Raw genomic sequence first — 21,742 nt, forward strand, 5'->3', positions numbered from 1 at the left:
TTCCTTCTCTCTCCTTGCCACCCTTCCCTTCTTCTCTCCACTATAAACCATCTCTCAAGTGGTGCTTAAGACAACTGCAAGGTCCACAACACAGTATCTTTGCTAGTATTAACAGACAATAATAACTAGACGGCAAACAGAATAAACCAACATTTTGGCCTGATTTGCTTTATCCTCTAACATAAACAAAACTAGCTGTAACACTTAACCAACATTACATGCACATAACTTTATTCTACCACTTTCTGCCATATTTTGACTCTGACAGATTTGATATCAAATAATTCTGTTAACTCAGATATGTGAGAATTTAGCAATTATGATCTTGTAGAAACACATGCCTTATTATCAACTCTCATAAGAGGGTGATTGCAAGGCTACCCACTCATTTTAATGAGTGATTAAGGTTCCCAATGAGACAGACTATCGACTACAAACAGTAAGACAACACAAAAACTCCCTTGAAATTTCTTAGATATATTAAAATGTGATATACTGAATAACTAGTATTATTTAGTAAGTTGTGAGTAAGTCTTTACCTAGAAAACTAAGGGACTATTGCTATATAGAAAAATCTAGCTGAAATTGTGTTACTTAACAAATATTATTATTTAAATATAATATTTCATTTGTTTTTCCCTATATGATACAATGTCAGAAGAAAACCAGGCACAAAATCATGAGACCTATGCATGCTCACTATTGAATACAAAAAACATTTAGTCTCTTCAAATAAATATGTGAAGAAGACAAAACTTATTTTAACAACCTGGCTAATTATTTGTATTTATAAACTCTTGGATAAAAGAAATAAAAAAAAAAGATACACTGTTCCAAAAATAATAAATGAATTTACAGGCACATTTATTAGTATTGTTCAGTATTCATTCTTCTCTGTGTAATGCCATTTGCTCTCTAAATTTCAGTCTGAGGATTTGACAAGGGGGCAGAATTGATACTTAGTTGGGCTTTTAAACTATTGAATCACAACCTCACTAAGCTTTATAACCTAGGAGGAATGGTTTCTTTCTTCAACCTTCAGATTAATTTATTAACAAAGGGCTTTTATTTTTGTGATAGACAGACATAAACAGATACTTAGATAGACAGAATGTGTGCATTTTACAGAAGGGACTCTGCATAGTGATTTACATTATCATCGGGGAAAAGTACTAGATTGAAGGTAGAATACAGCATAGCATAATTTTAAACTGTCAGATGAGTACTCTAGAGACTCTAAACTAAAATTTAATTAGTCATTTTACAAAACCTGTTAAAAGGAAAAAGGAGTCATAATTACAGATGAAGATAAATTTATTGAGATGTCAATCACAATGTCTATGCTCCGATCTAGGTCAGAACATGTAGCAAAATGGTCCAGTGAATTCGTTTCATGATGTCATAAGTAGACAGGAACATCTGACAAGGTCAAGAATACAGATGTATTTGAGATCGAAGAACAATTTCTACTTCCCTGCAACACCTCTCATTCTTTATGGATTAGATTTTTATAGCCTAGATTTTTAAGGAGTAGAAGATTGGAATTAATTTGACTAGTAAAAGACAAAAGAAAAAGAGAGAGATCCTTAAAACGAGCTCCTTCTTGGTAGTATTAATAATATTTAAAATTAAAACCAAAATAAATAGATGAAATCATTTATGAAAGCAAAAGCTAAATATTATTAAGTATATGAAGATCTTCTAATTACATTAAAATCTGAACTGAATGTAATGATTGAGAAGTAAGGTATTTTTAATTCAATTAATTTTAAAGCAAGAGGGAGACGTTTTTTGTTTAATGCTTGACCAAAATATTTTAAACCACATTATATAAGTTGACATTTTCCCTAAGTAAAATGAAATAGTGTCTTGGAAAACCAAAGATGAAAAATATGATTTATGTTCATGAGGACATTATAGTTTGGTGGAGAAAAGGAGATATTTTAAAGTATTATAACAGCCTGCAATTGAAGCATGTACCAGGTACAGTGGACAGCATATCTGAAAAGTGAGGACAGAAGAAATATATAAAAACTCTATGCCAGCCAGGAGAATCTTCCCAAAGCAGATAGAACTTGAGCAGACATAGTAAGAATGGGTAGGAGTCTGATGAATGGATAAACAGATAATTGCCTAAACAGAGGAAAGGAAACATATTAATACAAAGGCTCAGAGATGTCAAAGAGCATATTATCTTTGAATGTGGGAGAAGGGATAAAGGTTGGTGAGGGAAAAAAAAAAGGAGTTTGAACCCATTTGAGGTATCCTATTATATATTTTCATTCTAATCTGTAACATCTTTTAATTCTTTGTCTAGTTTCCCCAAAGTATCCTTGTGAGCTGTGATTTTATTTATTCTACTTCTTGGCATTTTCTATTAACATATAAGACATATAGAGAAAAGAACACAACTCATAATTATACACTTCAATGATTTTTCAATTTCAGCTTATCTGTGAATAAACCATCTAGATCAAGAAAGATTGTGTTACCAGTATCCAGAAATCCCCTTCCTGTCACCTTCCAAGCACTAACCAGTCCCCACCCCTCCAGGTCCTTCTGTTAGGTAAATAATATCCTGACTTCTAATATCATCAATTTGTTTTGCCTGTTTTTGAAATTTACATAAATAAAAGTACATACTTTTGTACTTTTGTGTTTAGTTTCTTTCCCTCAAGATTATGTGTGTAAAATTCATTCATATCATATATAGCAACAGTTTGTTCATTTACATTGCAACATTATGTGGATTTATCAGGATTTTATTCATTGCACTGTTGACAGACATTTGAATCGTTTTCAGTTTCGGACTATTTTGGATACTAATGCTGTAAAAGTGCTCTTGTACACGTTATTTAGAAAACATGTGTACTGAGTCCTGCTGGGCTGATACTCCATAATGGGTCTTCTGGGAAATTAGGCTGTACAAAATGGTTATACAGATTGATACTTGACCAAAGTTCAGTACATGAAGACTTTCACTTGCTCCATACTCTCACCAACACTTGAAATTTTAATTTTCATCCTCTTGCTCCATGTGTTGTAGCTTCTTCGTGTTGTGGCTTTAATTTGTATTCCTTTGATGTAAGAGTTGAGCAGGTACTCTCATTTTCATATGATTTTTTGGCCATTAGGATATACTCATTTTTTTTGCATGCTATTTTAAATGTCCTACACTGGCCTTTCAATCACCATCATTATCAGCTGACAAAGGCAGCTTTGCTGAAGAACACTTTAAGCAATCATTAACAGCATTATGTCTTCAAACAAAAAGAAGTAATTTTCTTTTCTACTCATCTTCATTCTTTTAGTATCTAATCTATTTATTCTCTCTTATCTCTTCCCTGCTACCTTTTTATGACAAAAAGATCAACAAACAGATGCCAATTAACAATGTCCAAGTACTGTAAAGAGAGTCCAATAACAAGATTGTTGACAAGGGATTAATTTCCAAAATATGCAAACAACTCATGCAGCTCAATATTTAAAAAACAAATGATCCAATAAAAAAAAAAATGGCCAGAAGATCTAAATAGACGTTTGTCCAAAGAAGACATACAGATAACTAAAAAGCACATGAAAAGATTCTCAACATCAATAATTAGTGGAGAAATTAAAATCAAAACTGCAAAAAGGTATTACCTCACACCAGTCAGAATGGCCATCGTCAATAAATCTACACGCAATAAATGATGGAGAGGGTGTGAAAAGAAGGGAACCCTCCTACACTGTTGGTGGGAATGTAAATTGGTATAGTCACTATGGAGAACAATATGGAAGTTCCTTAAAAAAAACAGAAAATAAAGCTACTATATGATCCAGCAATCCCACTCTTTAGCATATACCTTGAGAAAATAATAATTTAGAAAGATACACGCACCACAATGCTCACTGCAGTGCTACTTACAATAGCCAGGACATGGAAATAACCTAAATGCCCATCAGTCAACAGAGGAATGGATAAAGAAGATGTGGTACATATTCAGTGGAATATTTTTCAGTGAATAAAAACAAAATAGTGTCATCTGCAGCACAATGGATGGACCTAGATAGGGATTATCATACAGAGTGAAGAATTCAGACAGAGAAAGACAAATATAATATTGTTCATATCTGAAACCTAAAAAAGGGTACAAATAAACATGTATCAAAACAGAAAAAGAGTTACAGATGTAGAAAACAAAGTGCGTAAGAGAGGGAGGGATAAATTGGGAGACTGGGGTTGATATACACACATTATATTTATAAAATAGTTGTATAGCGCAGGGAACTCTTATCAATACTCTGTAATGGTCTATGTGGGAAAAGAATCTAAAAAAGACTGAATATATGTACATGTATGCGTGCATGCATGCTAAATACCATTGTTTCAGTGGTATACAACTCTTTGGGGCCCTACTGACTGTAGTCCACCAGGCTCCTCTGTCCATGGGATTCTCCAGACAATACTGGAGTGGGTTACCATGCCCTCCTCCAGGGGATCTTTTTGACCTGGGAATCGAACCCACATCTCTTTTTACATCTTCTGCAATGACAGGCAGGTTCTTTACCACTAGCACCACCTGGGAAGCCATATGTACATGTATATGTATATGTGAATGGAAATGTATATACACTGAGTTGGACAAAAAGTTCATTTGGATTTTTCTGTAGCACGCACACTCAGTTGCTAAGACATGTCTGACTCTTTGCAGCCCTCCAGACTCCCCTCTCCATGGAATTTTCCAAGCAAGAATACTGGAGTGGGTTGCCATTTCCTCCTCCAGGGGATTTTGCCAACCCAGGGATGTCTCCTGCATTGGCAAGTGGATTCTTCACCACTGCGCCAACTAAGCATCTTACAGAAACACCCAAAAACTAATTTTTTGGCCAATCCAGAATATGTATAACTGATTCACTTAGCTATATACCTGAAACTAACTCAACATTGGAAATCAACTGTACTCTATTTTTTTTTTAATGTTTTAAATAGTTCCATGGGGGAAAAAAATGTTTGCATCAGAGACTCAGCCTTACTTTTGGGCTGCTATATGTTTGAGTTTTCTCATTTTTAATAAGTGAGAAAAATAAACATGTCTATTTTAAAATAAATGGATCATTTATAAAATTTTAATAGGCTAAATCTAAGTATCTCCTTTTTTCCAAATTATGAATAATGTTCAGTGAGTATTTTAAAGGAATATCAGACGGAAAATGAAAAAAAAAGTGGTGTAGATGATAAAAAGAGAACAGAAAAAGAAGAACCGATACATAGATACTTTCCTTCAACATCTACAAAAACCAAATACAAATTGCATTTGCAAAAATAAAATGGCCATGACCTTTTTCCCTCCTCTGCATGATTAATTACTTAATGTCCTATTAATTGAAAGATGTGGCTGAATTTCAAACACTTTCATTTTCTGTGCGCATCATCCTGTACTGTAACCACCGATTAAGCTGCTCATCAAAGGTGAACCAACAAGGTCATCTGAGCAGTAACTCTTCAGCTATTCATTACCCATCTTCAATGGTAATTAACAATGGTAACATTTCCATAAATCAACATCTTTCTGATTGTTCTCTGATGATAAACAGTCAAAATATGTGCATCCCAGCCCACCCCTTCTACTTTTATATAAAAATTCAGTCTAAATATATCTCAGAGAAAGCGCAGATAAAATATTACAGAAGTTTCTTTAACTAAAATGTACCAGGAAAATAAGGTTATGTACCTTTGAGGGAAAATACAAACCTACAATACACAACTAAATGAGTCTAGAACAAATAACCCAATCAAAAAATGGGCAGAAGATCTAAATAGACATTTCCCCAACGAAGACAAACTGTCAAAAAGCACCTGAAAAAATGCTCAACATCGCTAATTATAGAAATGCAATCAAAACTACTGTGAGGTATCACCTCACACCAGTCAGAATGGCTATCATCAAAAAGTCCACAAACAACAAATACTAGAGAGAGTTTAGAGAAAAGGGAACCCTCATACACTAATGCAAACTGGTACAGCCACTATGGAGAACAGTACGGAGGTTCTTTAAAAAACTAAAAACAGAACCACCATTTGATCCAGCAATCCCACTCCTGGAAATACATCCAGGTAAAACCATAATTTGAAAAGACACACGCAACCCCAATGTTCACTGCAGCATTATTTACAATAGCCAAGCTAAATTTTCATCAAGAAATGAAGAGGTAAAGAAGATGTGGTATATATGTACAATGGAATAGTACTCAACCACAAAAATGAAATAATGCCATTTGCAACAACATAAATGGACCTAGAGGTTATCATACTAAGTGAAGTAAGACAGAGAAAGACAAATAACATGTGATGTCACTTATATGTGGAATATAAAGAACAATGTTGCAAATGAACTTATTTACAAAACAAAAACAGACTCACAGCCTCAGAAAACAAACTTGCTGTTACCAAAGGGTAAAGTGTGTGTGGGGGTGGGGGGGCAGTAAATTAGGAGCTTGGGATTAACATATATATATTACTAAATATAAAATAGATAATTAACAAAGACCTACTCTTCAATACAGGGAACTCTACTCAGTATTCTGTTATAACTTATATGGAAAAAGAATCTAAATAAGAATAGATATTTGTGTATGTACAACTAAATCACTTTGTTGTACACCTGAAATTAACTCAATATTGTGTATCAACTATATTTCAATGTAAAATTAAAATTAAAAAAAAAAAGTAAATTTTAAGCATAGCTTGGATGGATTTTCATGAAGTGAACATGCTACCCAGGTCATACATAGAATATTAGCAGCAAGCTAAGAAGACTCTTTGAAACCTCCTTATAGTCATTAACTACACCAAATAAAACATTATCATGGCTTCTATTTTATTGTTTTACCTGTTTTGTTTTAATATTTAAATAAAGGAAATCATAAAGAATGCAAAAATAAATAAATAAGTCTGCTGACAACATAAGGGTCAAATATGAGAAGAAAAGAGTACTAGTTGCCTAGTACCAATTTATTCCTCTGGAAATTATGGCTCAGCTCAGCTACAGAAGTATCCATTTGTCTACCCACCCATGAAAAGTGACAATTTAGAGTAGAAAGCAGATTTAATTCACACTACTCTCAAAGAGTACACCATGGGGTGAAACAGTAAGAAAAATTGAAGTGTATAATATTATGATTAAAACACTGAAACTATATTTTAAAATTTAAATTACTACTAAGAGGCAAATATCTCATCAAACACATATAATATACTATAAAACAATGATGATGTATTATTGCATAGTATATTAATATATTACATTATTAAATATCAGTATATTGTATATTATATATGTGATTATACATAATTATATTCCATATTTTATTTCTAAGTAATAGGAAAGTAATTTACTCTCTTTAGTAAAGTATTTTAAAATTTCTATTTGCAGTTTCAATTTTTCAATTTAATAATATACACACAGAGGTTGACATTAATTCCAAACTAGTCTGGAAATGAAGACACAAATATTAGCCTGCTGGTATATAAAATCAGAGAAGGTGATGGCACCCCACTCCAGTACTCTTGCCTGGAAAATCCCATGGACGGAGGAGCCTGGTAGGCTGCAGTCCACGGGGTCACTAAGAGTCGGACACGACTGAGCGACTTCCCTTTCACTTTTCACTTTCATGCACTGGAGAAGGAAATGGCAACCCACTCCGGTGTTCTTGCCTGGAGAATCCCAGGGACGGGGGAGCCTGGTGGGCTGCCGTCTATGGGGTCGCACAGAGCTGGACACGACTGAAGTGACTTAGCAGCAGCAGCAGTGTACAAAATGGTATGTATATGTTAAGATCCTATGTTATTAATAATTAAGGGAAAACACAATTTGAACTGGCTTAAACAATAAGAAGATGTACTATTTCACAAAACCAAAATGCAAAGGATGTAACAGGATCAAGGTAAAGAAAGCAGGATTCAGCCTTATTTTTCTACAGTCAACTCACAAAAGTCCTCTCCATCTCCATCTCTGTCTAGCCTGTCTCTCCTGAGAGCCAATGGCATGAGATAAGCTCTCTCCCTACCATGAAACAAGAAAGTTTCTCCAGTCTGGTTGTTGCTGTTGTTTAGTCACCAAGTTGCGTCCAACTCTTTGTGACCACATGACTGCAGCACATCAGGCCTCTCTGTCCCTCACCATCTCTCGGAGTTTGCCCACATTCAACAGCCATTGCCTCGGTGATGCCATCCAGCCACCTCATCCTCTGACACCCTCTTCTCCTTCTGCTCTCAATCCTTCCCAGCATCAGGGACTTTTCCAATGAGTTAGCTGTTCTCATCAGGTGACCAAAACATTGGAGTTTCAGCTTTAGCATCAGTCTTTCCAATGAATATTTAGCACTGATTTCCTTTAGGATGGACCGGTTGGACCTCCTTGGTGTCCAAGGGACTCTCAGGAGTCTTCTCCAGCATCACAGTTCAAAGGCAACAATTCTTTGGTACTCTGCCTACTCTATGGTCCAGCTCTCACAACCAACCACTGGGAAAGCCTTGACTATATGGACCTTTGTTGGTAGAGCGATGTCTCTGCTTCTCAACACGCTGTCTACGTTTATCTAGGTTCCTGCCAAGAAGCAGCTGTCTTCTGATTTCATGGCTCTGGTCACCATCTGCAGTGATTTTAGACCCCAGGAAGAGGAAATTTGTCACTACTTCCACCTTTTCCCCTTCTATTTGCCATGAAGTAATCCGGCCGGATGCCATGATCTTAGTTGTTTAACATTTAGTTTTTAAGCCAGCTTTTCCACTCTCCTCCTTCACCCTCATCAAGAGGTTCTTTAGTTCTTCTTTGCTTTCTGCCATTAAAGTGGTCTGATTACATCAAATCTCATGATTTAATAGAAGAGGTAGTAAGTGAGCTGATCTCACAATGTAGACAGTTTTGAAAGGATTTTGGATGTTCTTTTTATTTTTTTATGTTTGGTTTTATTTCCATTTTGCTTTTTTATTAAACAGGAAAACAAGCACTAATACTTACCTTTTTTCAGGGTCAGAGATAACGAAGATTACAGTGAATTTTCTTGAGGTGCAAAGGATTAGATAAAGTTATTCAAGAAAAGGCAAAGAATCCATTGAGGGTCTTTGATGGGGTCAAGTTGTTTGACCACAGTAGTTTGTTATAACAAATTATTATATTATAACCTAATATAAGAAAATGCTACATATGCCAAAGGGCTTTTCCAACCTCAGTAAGCAGAATGACTCTTACCTTGAGGCATCTCTGGTGGCAGATAATGAGGTTCTTGAGCACTAACATGTACCCATTCAAAGTCATCATATAAATCCTGGTGGTAATCACAAGCTCCAGGACCATCATCAAAAGTACAGCCACCTTAAAGGAGAAAAGAAGAATTACTGTTATATTCTAAACAGTAGATGTGCTGGAAAACACCTTAGATTGCAATGTACATTGTGGTACTCATAAATTTAATAGTAAACAGTATTTCTATCCATTACTACTTTCATTAAATGTTCACATACATTGAAACTTCTATCAGTATCTTGTTTGAATAAGAGATTGATTTGAGCCTCAGAAGTAAGGCTGAGGCACAGATTTTTAAATATGAATAATAGAAGATACATTTAACTATATAAACCACCAGGAATCTAAATAATTTTTAACAGCTTTATCGAGGGGAAGGGAAGGAAGGAAAAGAGTGAAAATTGTCTTTATAAGGCAAGTTCCCCAGGGACTGTAGCCTGACAGACTCCTCTGTCTATGGAATTTTTGAGGCAAGAATACTGGAGTGAGTTGCCTCCAGTATACATTTTCTTCTTCAGAGGATCTTCTCCACCCAGGGATCGAACCCGGGTCTCCTGTGGCTCCTGCACTGGCAGGCAGATTCTTTATCACCTGAGCTACCTGGGAAGTCCCACAATATCTAAGTTTTACCAAATTTCTTGCTTTAAAAGAACACTTTGAAATCTAGTCATAATAGCAAACGAAATACTTAAACTTTTATAAGGTCTAAAGTGCTTGTGGTCAGTGAAACACGCTTCCATACTTTATTTAGATTACTTTCATACACAATTATGACACAAAAGTGGGGAAAAACTGAATGAAGCATAAACCGGATCAGATTAGCCTACCATCCCTCTCAGCACCTTCACTTTATTTAATAACCTCTTTTTTAAAAAATGGAGGTGGCCTTTCCCCTTTACATCAGTCATTTTTCCTGGCTTTATTTTCTGGGGTAATTTCATGGCAGAAGAATAATTACTTTTGCATCTCAGACTGCACATACAGGCAGACACAACTCAACATATTTCACTTATTCAATTCATGAAAATCAGAACTGGCCTATATATCTAATCTTGAATGAAAATGGATTAGAACTAATGAAAATCCAGCAGTGGATTTAATGAGAAAAACCAATAACCTGTCTCCTTTCAAGTAGCTTTTTTGTTTAGTTTCCATGGGGATCCTTGTGAAGAAACTCTGAATTCTCTGACTAAAAGCAGGCTAGGGGGGCCGTTAAACTTTAGGCCTATAAATTCTCAGTAAATGAAGAATTCATTTCCCTCATCAAAAGTTTATCATTTTGAGAATAAAAGTTATATTTCTCACCAATGACAGAGACAAGCCAGTGTTATAGGCAAAAAACGCAGTCAGAAATGTTCAGATCACACTATGGCCTGAGCAATCTTTATCAAAAGTGGAATATGACTTGGGTATCCCCAAATCACTCTTATGGCCACATCAATCCTTTACAATAACAAAATTTCAGCAGGTTGAAGTCTTAATACTGTCATTTAAATACGCCTAAGATAGCCTTTATATAAATGCTGTCATGAAAAATGATGTACTTTTTAATTTAAAATTAATCAGTGAAAAGAGGTTGTTAGGAAATGAATCTTTCCATAGCAATGGGAAAGTTTGTTTCAAAATATAATTTGCTATCATGACCCTAAAATGACTTACTGCTTTGCAACACATACCTTCAGGGCCTTCACTGCCCATTATAATAGTATGAGTGACTTCCATATATAAATTTAAACTACCAGTGGAACCTACATTGGCACATTTAGAAGACAAATGGCCTTAATTGCTGTCCTTCCTGGCCATTGTTAATTTTAGCCTCCAGGATTCTTATTAGCAATAACAACTAAGTGTAGCTATACAAAATAAGTGGGTCAACCCTTGTTATTTGTTGCACATCACTGCCATATTAGTCAAGAATCTTAGGAAAAGTTCCTGGTCCATCTGACTTGGGTGATAAAAGAATTGTCTTTAAGATAATTTTTTATTTTGTAATTTACAATAAGTTCTAATCTAAGAAGTACAATATATCTATGCATTACATAGGTAGCATAGGAATTAATCTTTGGTAAAAGATGTTTATTGGAGAAGGAAATGGCAACCCACTCCAGTGTTCTTGCCTGGAGAATCCTAGGGACGGGGAAGCCTGGTGGGCTGCCGTCTCTGGGGTTGCACAGAGTTGGACACAACTGAAGCTACTTAGCAGCAACTTAGCAGCAGCAAAAGATGTTTATCAATCTTTTTGTAAAGAATTTTGAAGTTCAAGGTTAAGAACTAATACAGTATACTGGACTAGATAATAAGAAATACCAAAAATACTATTCCTGGCCTGATGAATGGAATGGACGGACATGAGTGGGAAAGTGTATATATATAAAATACAGTATGTTACAAGGGATCATGGGTTTCCCTGGTGGCCCGGTGGTAAAGAATCCATCTGTCAATACAGGAGATGCAGGTTCAATTCCTGGGTGGGGAAGATCCCCTGGAGAACATAATGGCAACCCACTCCAGAATTCTTGACTGGGAATTCCCATGGACAGAGGAGACTAGCAGGCTAAAGTCCATGGGGTCGCAAAAGAGTTGGCCATGACAGCAACTAAAGAACAACAACAAGGGATCATAATAGTATGACCAAAGCCACAAAGAACACAAATGACAAATGAATTGGCTGCCTATACCTGAGTTGGTTTCGGAAGGCTTCATGCCTATAAAAATGAGTAAGGATGTGCCAGGCCAGAATGCAATTAGAGAAAAAGCAAAAGCAAGGGCATAACAAATCTAAAGGAACAGGAGATGCTGAAGAATCTCAATTCTGTGTAATGAGAATGAAAAGCATTCAGGGACAAAAAACTAAATATGAGATTTTCAGACACCGTAAAATATTTAGGGTTTAGTCTATCATTGTATGAAGTCATTAAAGGGTTTCATCCAGGAGTATGATCCAGTTCAAGGCACATTAATAATAATGATAACAAAAATAACACTCCAGAAGCTATGTGAAGTTTAAAGAGTAATGGGGGAAAATGTCTGTAGATAACTTGGTTTAACCTTACAACAGACAGCACTTAATGTAACTAAAGCTAACTTTGCATAACCTTAGTTTACCTTTAAGGCTCACTAGGCTAAAAACAAAGTCTTCTTTAATACATCATCTTCTACACACATGTCCCTCTGTTTAAGACATTTTTATATATAGTATTATGACCTATTTAAAAGAGAGATCTTAGCAAGGCTCTAATTCATAAATAAAACCTAACGTACAAACTCAAAGCTCCACTGAGCTAGACAAAAGGAGGCAACACTGAAATGATGTTCAAGAAATTTACTTAGGCAGAGAGGATGAAAAATGAACAAGGAAACACCTTACATTTTCAGTTTTTGTGTTTGCTGCTGGTGACAGGACTGCAAGTAGAAGCAAAACCATTTCAGTGAAATGACAACTGCAAGTTCCTCGACCCTCGGAGGAAAATTACTTCTGAAGAGCCATTTCACAGATTGCTAATTCCTCTATGCCAGTCAGCCAGCTAAGGTACAGATGTGTCACACAATGGCCTGCTTCCACTGGCACAACCCATTTGTGGGGCATTGCAAGCTGTTCCTCTGAAAATAAAAATCAAGCTAATCTAGACTTGCCTAAATTTCTTTCCATTCCCACTGAAAGGATGTGTACTAACATTAAATACAAAAATATAAAAAATTAAAATATTCCTCTCTGGAAAATTATATTGCCTAAACATCTAGAATTTAGAGAGATTCTTGAGTGTTTATTTAAACAGATGGTGATGGCTCTATGAGGCAGTATGGAAACAGAGACCCTTTCTGTGAAATCGTATAAGAATCAAAGTGTGTGTGCTAAGTCACTTCAGTCGTGTCCGACTCTGTGTGACCCTATGGACTGCAGCCTGCCAAGCTTCTCTGTCCATGGGATTCTCCAAGCAAGAACACTGGAGTGGGTTGCCATGTCCTCCGCCAGGGGATCTTCCTGACTCCAGGACTGAACCGCATCTCCTACGTTTTCCTGCATTGGCGGGCAGGTTATTTACCACTAGTGCCACCGGGGAAGCCTGAGAGTAGGAATATTAAAGTCAAATACTTTCTGATATCAAAACTTTCCATAAAACTCAGGGTCAGGTTAATTTAGAACCAAGTTGAGTTGGAGAAAAATAAAAAGTCAGTAGTCCCCCAGACAACTCTGAACATTTTATGGAGGACATTTTTTCAAAAGCCATTGTACTATGACCTTCCACATCCACCCCTTCAAAGCATCTATGAAGTCTTAACTTTCTGACTGAAGTAAATAGCAAGAAACATGTAGAATTATATTTCATGGTTCTTTACTATTTGTAAAGAAAAAGCCTCATTTAGCTAAAGATAGAGGCCATTTTAATTTTTATTTTCTTAACTTGGAATACACAGGGTTCTGAAAAGAGAAAAAGTTCTAGATAAAATATGTTGGCAAAATGTAATATTATAAATACTGTTGTTTATGACCCTCAAAAATGGACAAATTAATATTTTCCAATTGTGAATTAAACTGTGATACACAAATTTGCTCATGTAAGTGACCACCAACTTTGAAATAATCAACCCTCCATTAAGAAATAATCTTTCCTCCATTAAGAAACAATCTATCCTCCAAAGAAAGGGTAATATGTGTCACATTAGGTCACATGCAATACTAAATCAAACTAGCTTTGAATAGATGATCTGTATCTATGCTAATCAAAACCATAATATATTTTTACTGGTATAAGCCCCAAAATGCATTACAAAGAAGCCAATATGTTTCACAGAAAAAAAAATTCAGAAGAACAGAAAAGTAACTTGTTACTGAATATCTTAAATGTAATTCCACTTATAATCTGAGGCAACATTGTCTATTTCCAGAAAAACAGATTATTGGAAAAGTATAAAAATTGATGCTTTTAAATAAAGTTCATATTTCCTCTGAAACCTACTGGGATATCTTAATAGATTGTTTTTCCCGTTCAACTTTTTGGAATATTGAAGGTACAAAATAAGAATCAACACATCATAATCAGTGTTTAGGAAGTTTATCTCCAACCTAAGGGTAAGCAATGCTTGTTCTCAATTTACGTACAGAAATTCAAATAGGAAAAAAAATCCAAATAGATGAAAAGGATGAATATCTTCGAGCTCATAAGTATGAGTCACTTATACTTAACACATTGCTCTGGTTCAATAACAAAGAGGATCTAAAGACAATTTATGAAAAAAGGTTAAAGGTAATAACTTCAGATCCAGAAAAACATATATTTTGCCCTGCTAGTAGTTAATTAGTATAAGAAAATATTATTTCAGCCTAGCTCTTCCATAAAGGAAAAGGAACTTGAAATACATTTATGGAAATTCAAACCCATCATTTATTGATAGATATAAATGACTCAATGATGATTCAAGAGCTCATTTCAAACACACCCATAAATTATCTAATACCACTTCAAGCCAAGAATACATGTATAATATATATAATCCAAGATTATTTAGCTAGTAAGACTTTTATTCAAATTGTCTGTTTTGAAGCAAATGCTATACTACTAGCCAAATAATCTTCCTTTAATAAGACTAAATTAACCAGAATAGAAAAATAAGTCCAATTTTACTTCCCTCCATCTTTGCAGAGAAGCAATATTAAAATCTCCTCAACTTCAAGGCTTCCCAGGTGGCACAGTGGTAAAGAATCTACCTGCCAAGGCAGGAGATGCAAGAGACACAGGTTCCACTCCTGGGTCAGGAAGATCCCCTGGAGAAGGAAACGGCGACCCACTGCAATAGTCTTGCCTGAAAAAGTCCCAAGGTCGGAAGACCCTGGCGGTCTACACTCTATATGATGTTGCAAAAAGCTGGACATGACTGAGTGACTGAACACACACACACACGCGCGCGCACACACGAGGAATTTAACAAATTGGCATATACTGTCATGATGCGGTAGAAGAAGAGACAGCATTTCTAGATGAAGCATGCTGAGACGGCTGAGCACATACACAGCTTTGCTATCTGATTTTTTTGAGTTTCAATTTCCTTCCCAATAAAATCAAGATAATAATAGTTACAGTACAGTTGTATGAGGATTAGTGATAATACACATAAACCCCCTAACATTCAACAAGTTTTTTAACAGCGCCCTTATTTTTTTATGTTCCATTTTTAACAATGTATTCTGTATATACACTATACAGAGGCAAACTCCTGCACATATTAAACAGCAGAAGAAAGAAACTTATGGTTTCTACACAGTTTACCCAGAAAGACTAAAGAGAGTCCCCATAAAGAAAATATTATATTACCATAACCAGTTTTCTCTGAATATTCATCAGATATGTTTTCAGTAAGGAAATAACCTTCCTTTAGATTAAGACAGCAAACTTCGTCTATCAAAAGCCAATTAATAAATATTTTAGGTTATGCAGGCCATATCATTTCTGTGACAACTACATAACTGTTGTCACTGCAGCAAAAAGTAGCCACAGAGACTACCTAACAAATAGGTACAGCTGTATTCAAACAAAACTTTTATTACAAAAACAGACGGCAGGACTTCCCTGATGGTCCAGTAAAGACTCTGTGCTTCCACTGCAGGGGGCACAGGTTCAACCCATGGCAGGGGAACTAAGAATATACATGCCACAAGAAGTAGCCAAAAAAAAATTCTTTTTCTCAATTAAGAAAAAAAGGTATAAAAACAGTTGGCATGCTGGATTTGGCCTGCAGGCCATAGTTCATCAACACCTGGATTAGATCACTCTGATCTTAAATATTCTTGAAAATTACAGGTAGTACACAGTCTGGTTTAAAGCTTTCAACCAAAGATCTTTGATTTCTCCTCCAAAGACCTGCTCACTTCCATATGACCTGATTTTCTTTCCCTTATACCAAGTAGGCAGCAGCCAAGAAACTGAAGCTGGAAATGGGGTCTGAATGACAGTACTATGTCTAAAAGCAAATCAGACTGTCTGGCTGGACAGTGGTTTAAATCAGAAAGTGAGAATATTCAAGAGCTGAAAACACTTTCAAGGTCCTTTCTGGGCTTCAAGGTTTTAAGATGACAAAAGGAAATATATTTTACATTATGACCCATCATATTCATGCATACCTGCATGCAAATATTTAAACACATAATGTGTGTGAACCCAAATACATTTATTCACTCAATCATTTGTTATCTCCTCTTATGGATCACTGGTCTGGTGCTTTTTCTATAAATGAAATAAAATTAAAAGTAATTGTGTGAATCAAGGAAGTAGATAAAAGAAAACAGGATTCCAATCCTCTGTCTCAAACATACCCAAGCACATGTCCATTGTGGAAGGGTACCCAGAAGTCAGACGTGCATAATCCAAGTCTTCATTCCTAATTTTCAGGTCTCAGGTACAAGTTGAAGTTCCAAAAATAAGCCTTGGAGACCTGGGCAGCCCTGACAGTACATATGTGACTTCGTCCAACCTCATTATGGAGCTAATGGATGATTACATGCCAAACAGCCATAGAAATGATTTCACAGATGAAAAGAGCTTTATTAAAATGTAAAAGGAACATATTAATGAAAAGTACCTCTTAGTAGAGAAAAATAAAATTGCCCAGGGTTACAAAGCAAGTAAATATCAGAGTCAGGATTTGAACCCAGGTTTGAATACAGGTTCTTTACTCTCAACCATGAAAATAAATGGCTTCTCAAAATGAAGAGTCGTTAGATATTTTCAGCACAACCTCAAGCCATTACTCAACAAAGAGAACAGCACCTACCCTTCCTACCCATGTAATGGTGTGGTGGTGCTACAACCTTTATGGATAAAATGTAGTAAACTTAGAACCACATTACATATCAAAGTCCCTTAGGCTTGATGCTAGCAATAGGAAAGACTCCTTACTAGTGTTAGTTGCTCAGTGGTGTCCTCTGTCCATGGAATTCTCCAGGCAAGAATACTAGAGTGGGTAGCCTTTCCCTTCTCCAGGGGATCTTCCCAGCCCAGGGATTGAACCCAGGTCTCCCACATTGCAGGTGGATTCGTTACCAGCTGAGCCACAAGAGAAGCCCAACAATACAGGAGTGAGTAGCCTATGCCTTCCCCAGTGGATCTTTCTGACCCAGGAATTGAACCGAGGTCTCCTGCACTGCAGGCAGATTGTTTACCAACTGAGCTATCAGAGAAGTCTGATTAACTAGTAACTTCAGCAAAGAATTTTATTTCAATACAGCGACTGACGCCTGAGAAAGTATATGATACTATCCTATCACTCTCGCTTGGCAACCTTCACTTTCACCTCATCTTCCGTAAAACATGTATAAACAAGTGACTTTTCTTCTTTAAAAACATTAAAATAAATCAAAAGCAATTTGTTCTGGCAATTTTTGCAGTAGCCCTTACAGGAATTCTAGGGTAAGAAACCAGGTGTTTTTGCAAAACATATTAATGTACTTACCCAAGTTTCTTCTCCTATTTTTTATCCAGTAAGAATTTTTCTCTCCTAGTAAAATCTCATCTTTTTTGTTTAGTGTTAGATACACAATCTAGACAAACTCAGTGAACAAAGTAATAGAGAGTAAATGTACTGAAAAATACAATTCACAACTGAAGCCACAGTTACACTTTGGTAAAATTGGAAACCATCCAAGCTCACATTTAAACATTTCTTTGTTTTGTTTCTCAGGGAGGGATTCCTGGTAGGCTACACTTCACCCATATCAGACACATTCTGGCTTATTTCAGCAGTGGCTCCTGACTCAGCTCAAGCATGATGGGTGATGGATCATTTTTCATTTATGAAGGGAGTTCTGCAAAATGCTGAAGCCATGTAAAAACGGAACTCCATAACCCAACCTTCTAGAGGAAGAGCAAAGATCTGCCTTATGGCCTTGAATTAAATTTTTTTATCATATTGGCAAAGGAATCTTAAATATTCTCAGTTGAAGAAGTTTAACAATTCAGTTGTGTAAGGCAGAAATAAACTTTGAAGAAAAGATAACCAACTAATTTAGTAATTAAAATGCATCCTGAAAGTAAAAAGAAAACTTTCTCTTTTTCATTAATACGAAGCCCTTTAACTACTGAAATCTTTCTAGACTTCGTGTACTAGAGAAGTTGTACAAGTGAATGTTGGATTTTCCACCATTCTTAAAACATTCTAAGGAGCAAAGACTTATGGTTCTTTCTGCCATTTCCTTTATTTAGAATTTTAAAAAGCTGGATATCATCATTTCAGTCAGTATGTTAATTACTGATTTCCAATGTATTAACCAGTTCTCTCATTCTAAGCATCATATAAACAGTCAGTCTGGCCTTTTACCAGGTTCCCAGCAAACAAGCCACTCACCCAAACACAAGCAATCTTTATATTAATACTGAGTGATGTTAAGAGACCTTGTCAGAGATCTCTGCCCCTTTCCCATAAAGGAAGCAATCTGGGCTTTAACCAATGTTGTGCTGAGACTTTCACTAGCCTTTAAATATATCAACTTCTGACCAAGTCAGTGTTGAGGCCTGTATTACAATGAATTTCTCTGCTCAAATTTTCTTTATCAGGACAGTGCATACGGCAACCATTTAGAGGAATCACCACATAAAGTAAAGATCTCTCAACCAGCAAAAACCAATGCTCAACACAGACATTTAAGCGACGTTTAAGTCAATTGTCATTCTAACCTAATGAAGAAGAGTCATAATTGGGAGAACGATGAATAAGGTTTTTACATAGGGCTTTACCAAGTGAGATTCAGGCCTGCCTATATCCTTATTCTCTCATTTCAATTAAAAAAAAAAAGCCAGTTTGGCTTCTACTTCCACCTACTACATAGGAATACTGTGCCAATTAATTCTGAAAATCTCTCCACCATATCCTGTGAATAGTAAATCCACATGCTATACACATTTAAGGCATCATTAAGTTAGGGTTTCAGTAAGGAAAACATCTGAGATTCCTGTTATTGTTTTATATTTACAGGATACTTTTAAAGTAACATGACCAAAATTTGAAGGATTAGAAAACAAACAAGCTTACAACAATATCCTATCATTCCTGGGCCTTTGTAAAAAAGATAAAGCAGCTTATATGATAAAAAAAAAAATTCCATTATATGTCAAAAATTCATACCACCACTGATTCTACTCCCTAGTAGAACTTCTAAAATGTAAACTACCACAATTCAACTATTCTTATATAATAAAAATATTTTAAAGATGTTGACTCTGCCTATATTAGAATTTCAGATGAAATTCAAAAATATAAAAAAAATACTTCAGTACAGAAAGGACCTGGAAGAATAATTTCATACAGGGAAGTTAACTTTTGTTGCAGACTCCATTGGTATTAGGGGCTCTTGGCTTCCAAGAATAGTAGGTATAAAAATACCTACAGACCTGAAATATCCTTGTCTCATCAAATTCACATGATTGACTGAAGCATTATATCTCATTTACTTAACATGTTTAATTTTCCCTCCAGTTTTTGCTCTATAATGTAATGACCAACTTTAAACTGTAAATGACCATTGAACTATACAGTTTACAGATAAAAGGCAAACACACTTCTTCATAATGAACCATAAAAAATCTGGAAAATTTTTATTTTCAAATATGAGGGGGTGAAGAGCTGGCATACAGATCTGAATAATAGATTAAAAGCAGTGACAGTATGGAGATAGCATCTGAAGTCTGGTATCACTTCTCACCTCAAGCCGTAGCTTGTATTTTGAAACTGTCAAAGCTCTAAAAATAGATAAAATAAAAGACATTATTACAATGTAAAGCTAACAAGGACATGGTTATCCTAGCAAATAATTCATAAAAACAAATTGCCCCTAATCAATGTCTCAGTAAACTTAAGAAAAGTTTGCCATCCTCACTATTTGAGTAAAGGCAAATTGCAACAAAACTGAGAATTTTTTCTCCATATCATTTGCAAAATCTTCAAGGATTAATAATACTTGGTGGTGGTGGTTTAGTTGCTAAGTCATGTCCAACTCTTGCTACCCCATGGATTGTAGCCCCACCAGGCTCTTCTGTTGTTGACATTGCATGGGTTAAAAATAGGAGGGCAAATGGCACTGTTTTGGTGGGGGAAGGGGGGTGCAATTTGGTTTTTAATCACTTGCCTTTCAATTCAGCAATAACACTTCTTGAAATCTACCCTACAAAAATGTTCACATATGTGCAGTCCTCCTGAGTTCTATAATATCAAAACAAGCTAGGGCAACCAACTTCCAAAAGAGTGAAACAAATTATGTATGGGTCTTTTCAATAACATCCAAAGACAATAAAGATTACCTTCAAATTTGGAGGGCATTTACAGAAAAATTATTCACAACTAAAACCAGAAACTTTTCACTAATGAGCACAAGTAAGGTATTTTATTACTTAATTCACATGAAAATCATAAATGTTCAATACTATCAACTTATGAAGATAAAGACAGAGTACATTTTAAGAGGCAAGACATAATCTAGCAATTATTTGGCAAATGTTAAGACAATAAAAAGATTCAAAGATAGAGGTAAAAAAAAAATGTTGAATCAGTGGACAAATGGAAAGAAGAACTGGGGTCACAGGCAATGAAGGATATAAAAGTATCCTGCCATAACCACCAGTTCTTTCAACTGGCTATTTATCCAGATTGGGAAAACAAAGAAAAACTGCTTATAAGAAGAAACAGTTTATGATAAACCATTCAGGATAAGATTGATTGCAGCAATAGCATTGTAAATCAGTCCAAAATAAAATTATCTAAAAGAATAGCTTTGAGTATAACTTTCTAGTATTCTCCTGACATCTAATAATAAAACATAGATCCTTTCCACTTACCACTTTAGTAAGTTCAGGCCTCACCTGAAGATACAACCAGTTTGCAAAACAGATTACAACGTAATAGAGAGCTAAACATGTCAAAAGCATTTTTGATGCTACTTTATCTTCAAAGGATGGGTTGATAACTTTGTCAGAGAATGCAGACATATAAGTATTTCCATATGAAATGCTCGGATTATGATTATAACTATCTGGCTACTACTTTTAATATTATATTCTTCTAATAATCTGATATTAGTAAAATAAAATCTATTTCAAGAAACAGCATTTTTAACTAGTGGAATATAATTCAATCAACTAGTGAAATCACATGATAACCTTATTAGAAGAAATAGGAAAATATCTTCCAACTTCAAGTACCTTTCAAACCCCTGATCTTATCTCTCAATTTTGTGTTTAATTTTAGTCTACAAGTTAGATGTTAACATGTATTCTAGTTAAACCAAGATGATGCATGGAGGAAGTAGAGCTGGAGGAACTGAGGCATGACAATCATGGTTTAGAGCAAGCAATCAGCTGATACTCCAAGTAGGTGTATTTGACTACAATTCTTTCAGGAAATGCTCCATAGAGTGAGTTATAACAGGGAGAAGGGCTGTTGGGCTGCAGACACCGTGTGACAGAGACTCAGAG

At 35.5% G+C, this 21,742-nt stretch overlaps 1 protein-coding gene across 6 annotated transcripts in view; it reads right to left on the bottom strand.

Annotated features, from left to right (window-relative positions):
* The window catches only part of PTPRK (protein tyrosine phosphatase receptor type K), a 616,741-nt gene that overhangs the window by 464,313 nt on the left and 130,686 nt on the right, over window positions 1-21,742 (bottom strand). For all 6 annotated transcript variants that reach the window (XM_061427930.1, XM_061427929.1, XM_061427931.1 and 3 more), the window contains exon 2: window positions 9,234-9,356. In XM_061427930.1, the coding sequence (XP_061283914.1) occupies window positions 9,234-9,356 (123 nt within the window). The remainder of the gene's footprint in view (window positions 1-9,233; window positions 9,357-21,742) is intronic.

This window comes from Bos javanicus, chromosome 9 (assembly GCF_032452875.1).
Source record: "Bos javanicus breed banteng chromosome 9, ARS-OSU_banteng_1.0, whole genome shotgun sequence".
Lineage (NCBI taxonomy): Eukaryota > Metazoa > Chordata > Mammalia > Artiodactyla > Bovidae > Bos > Bos javanicus.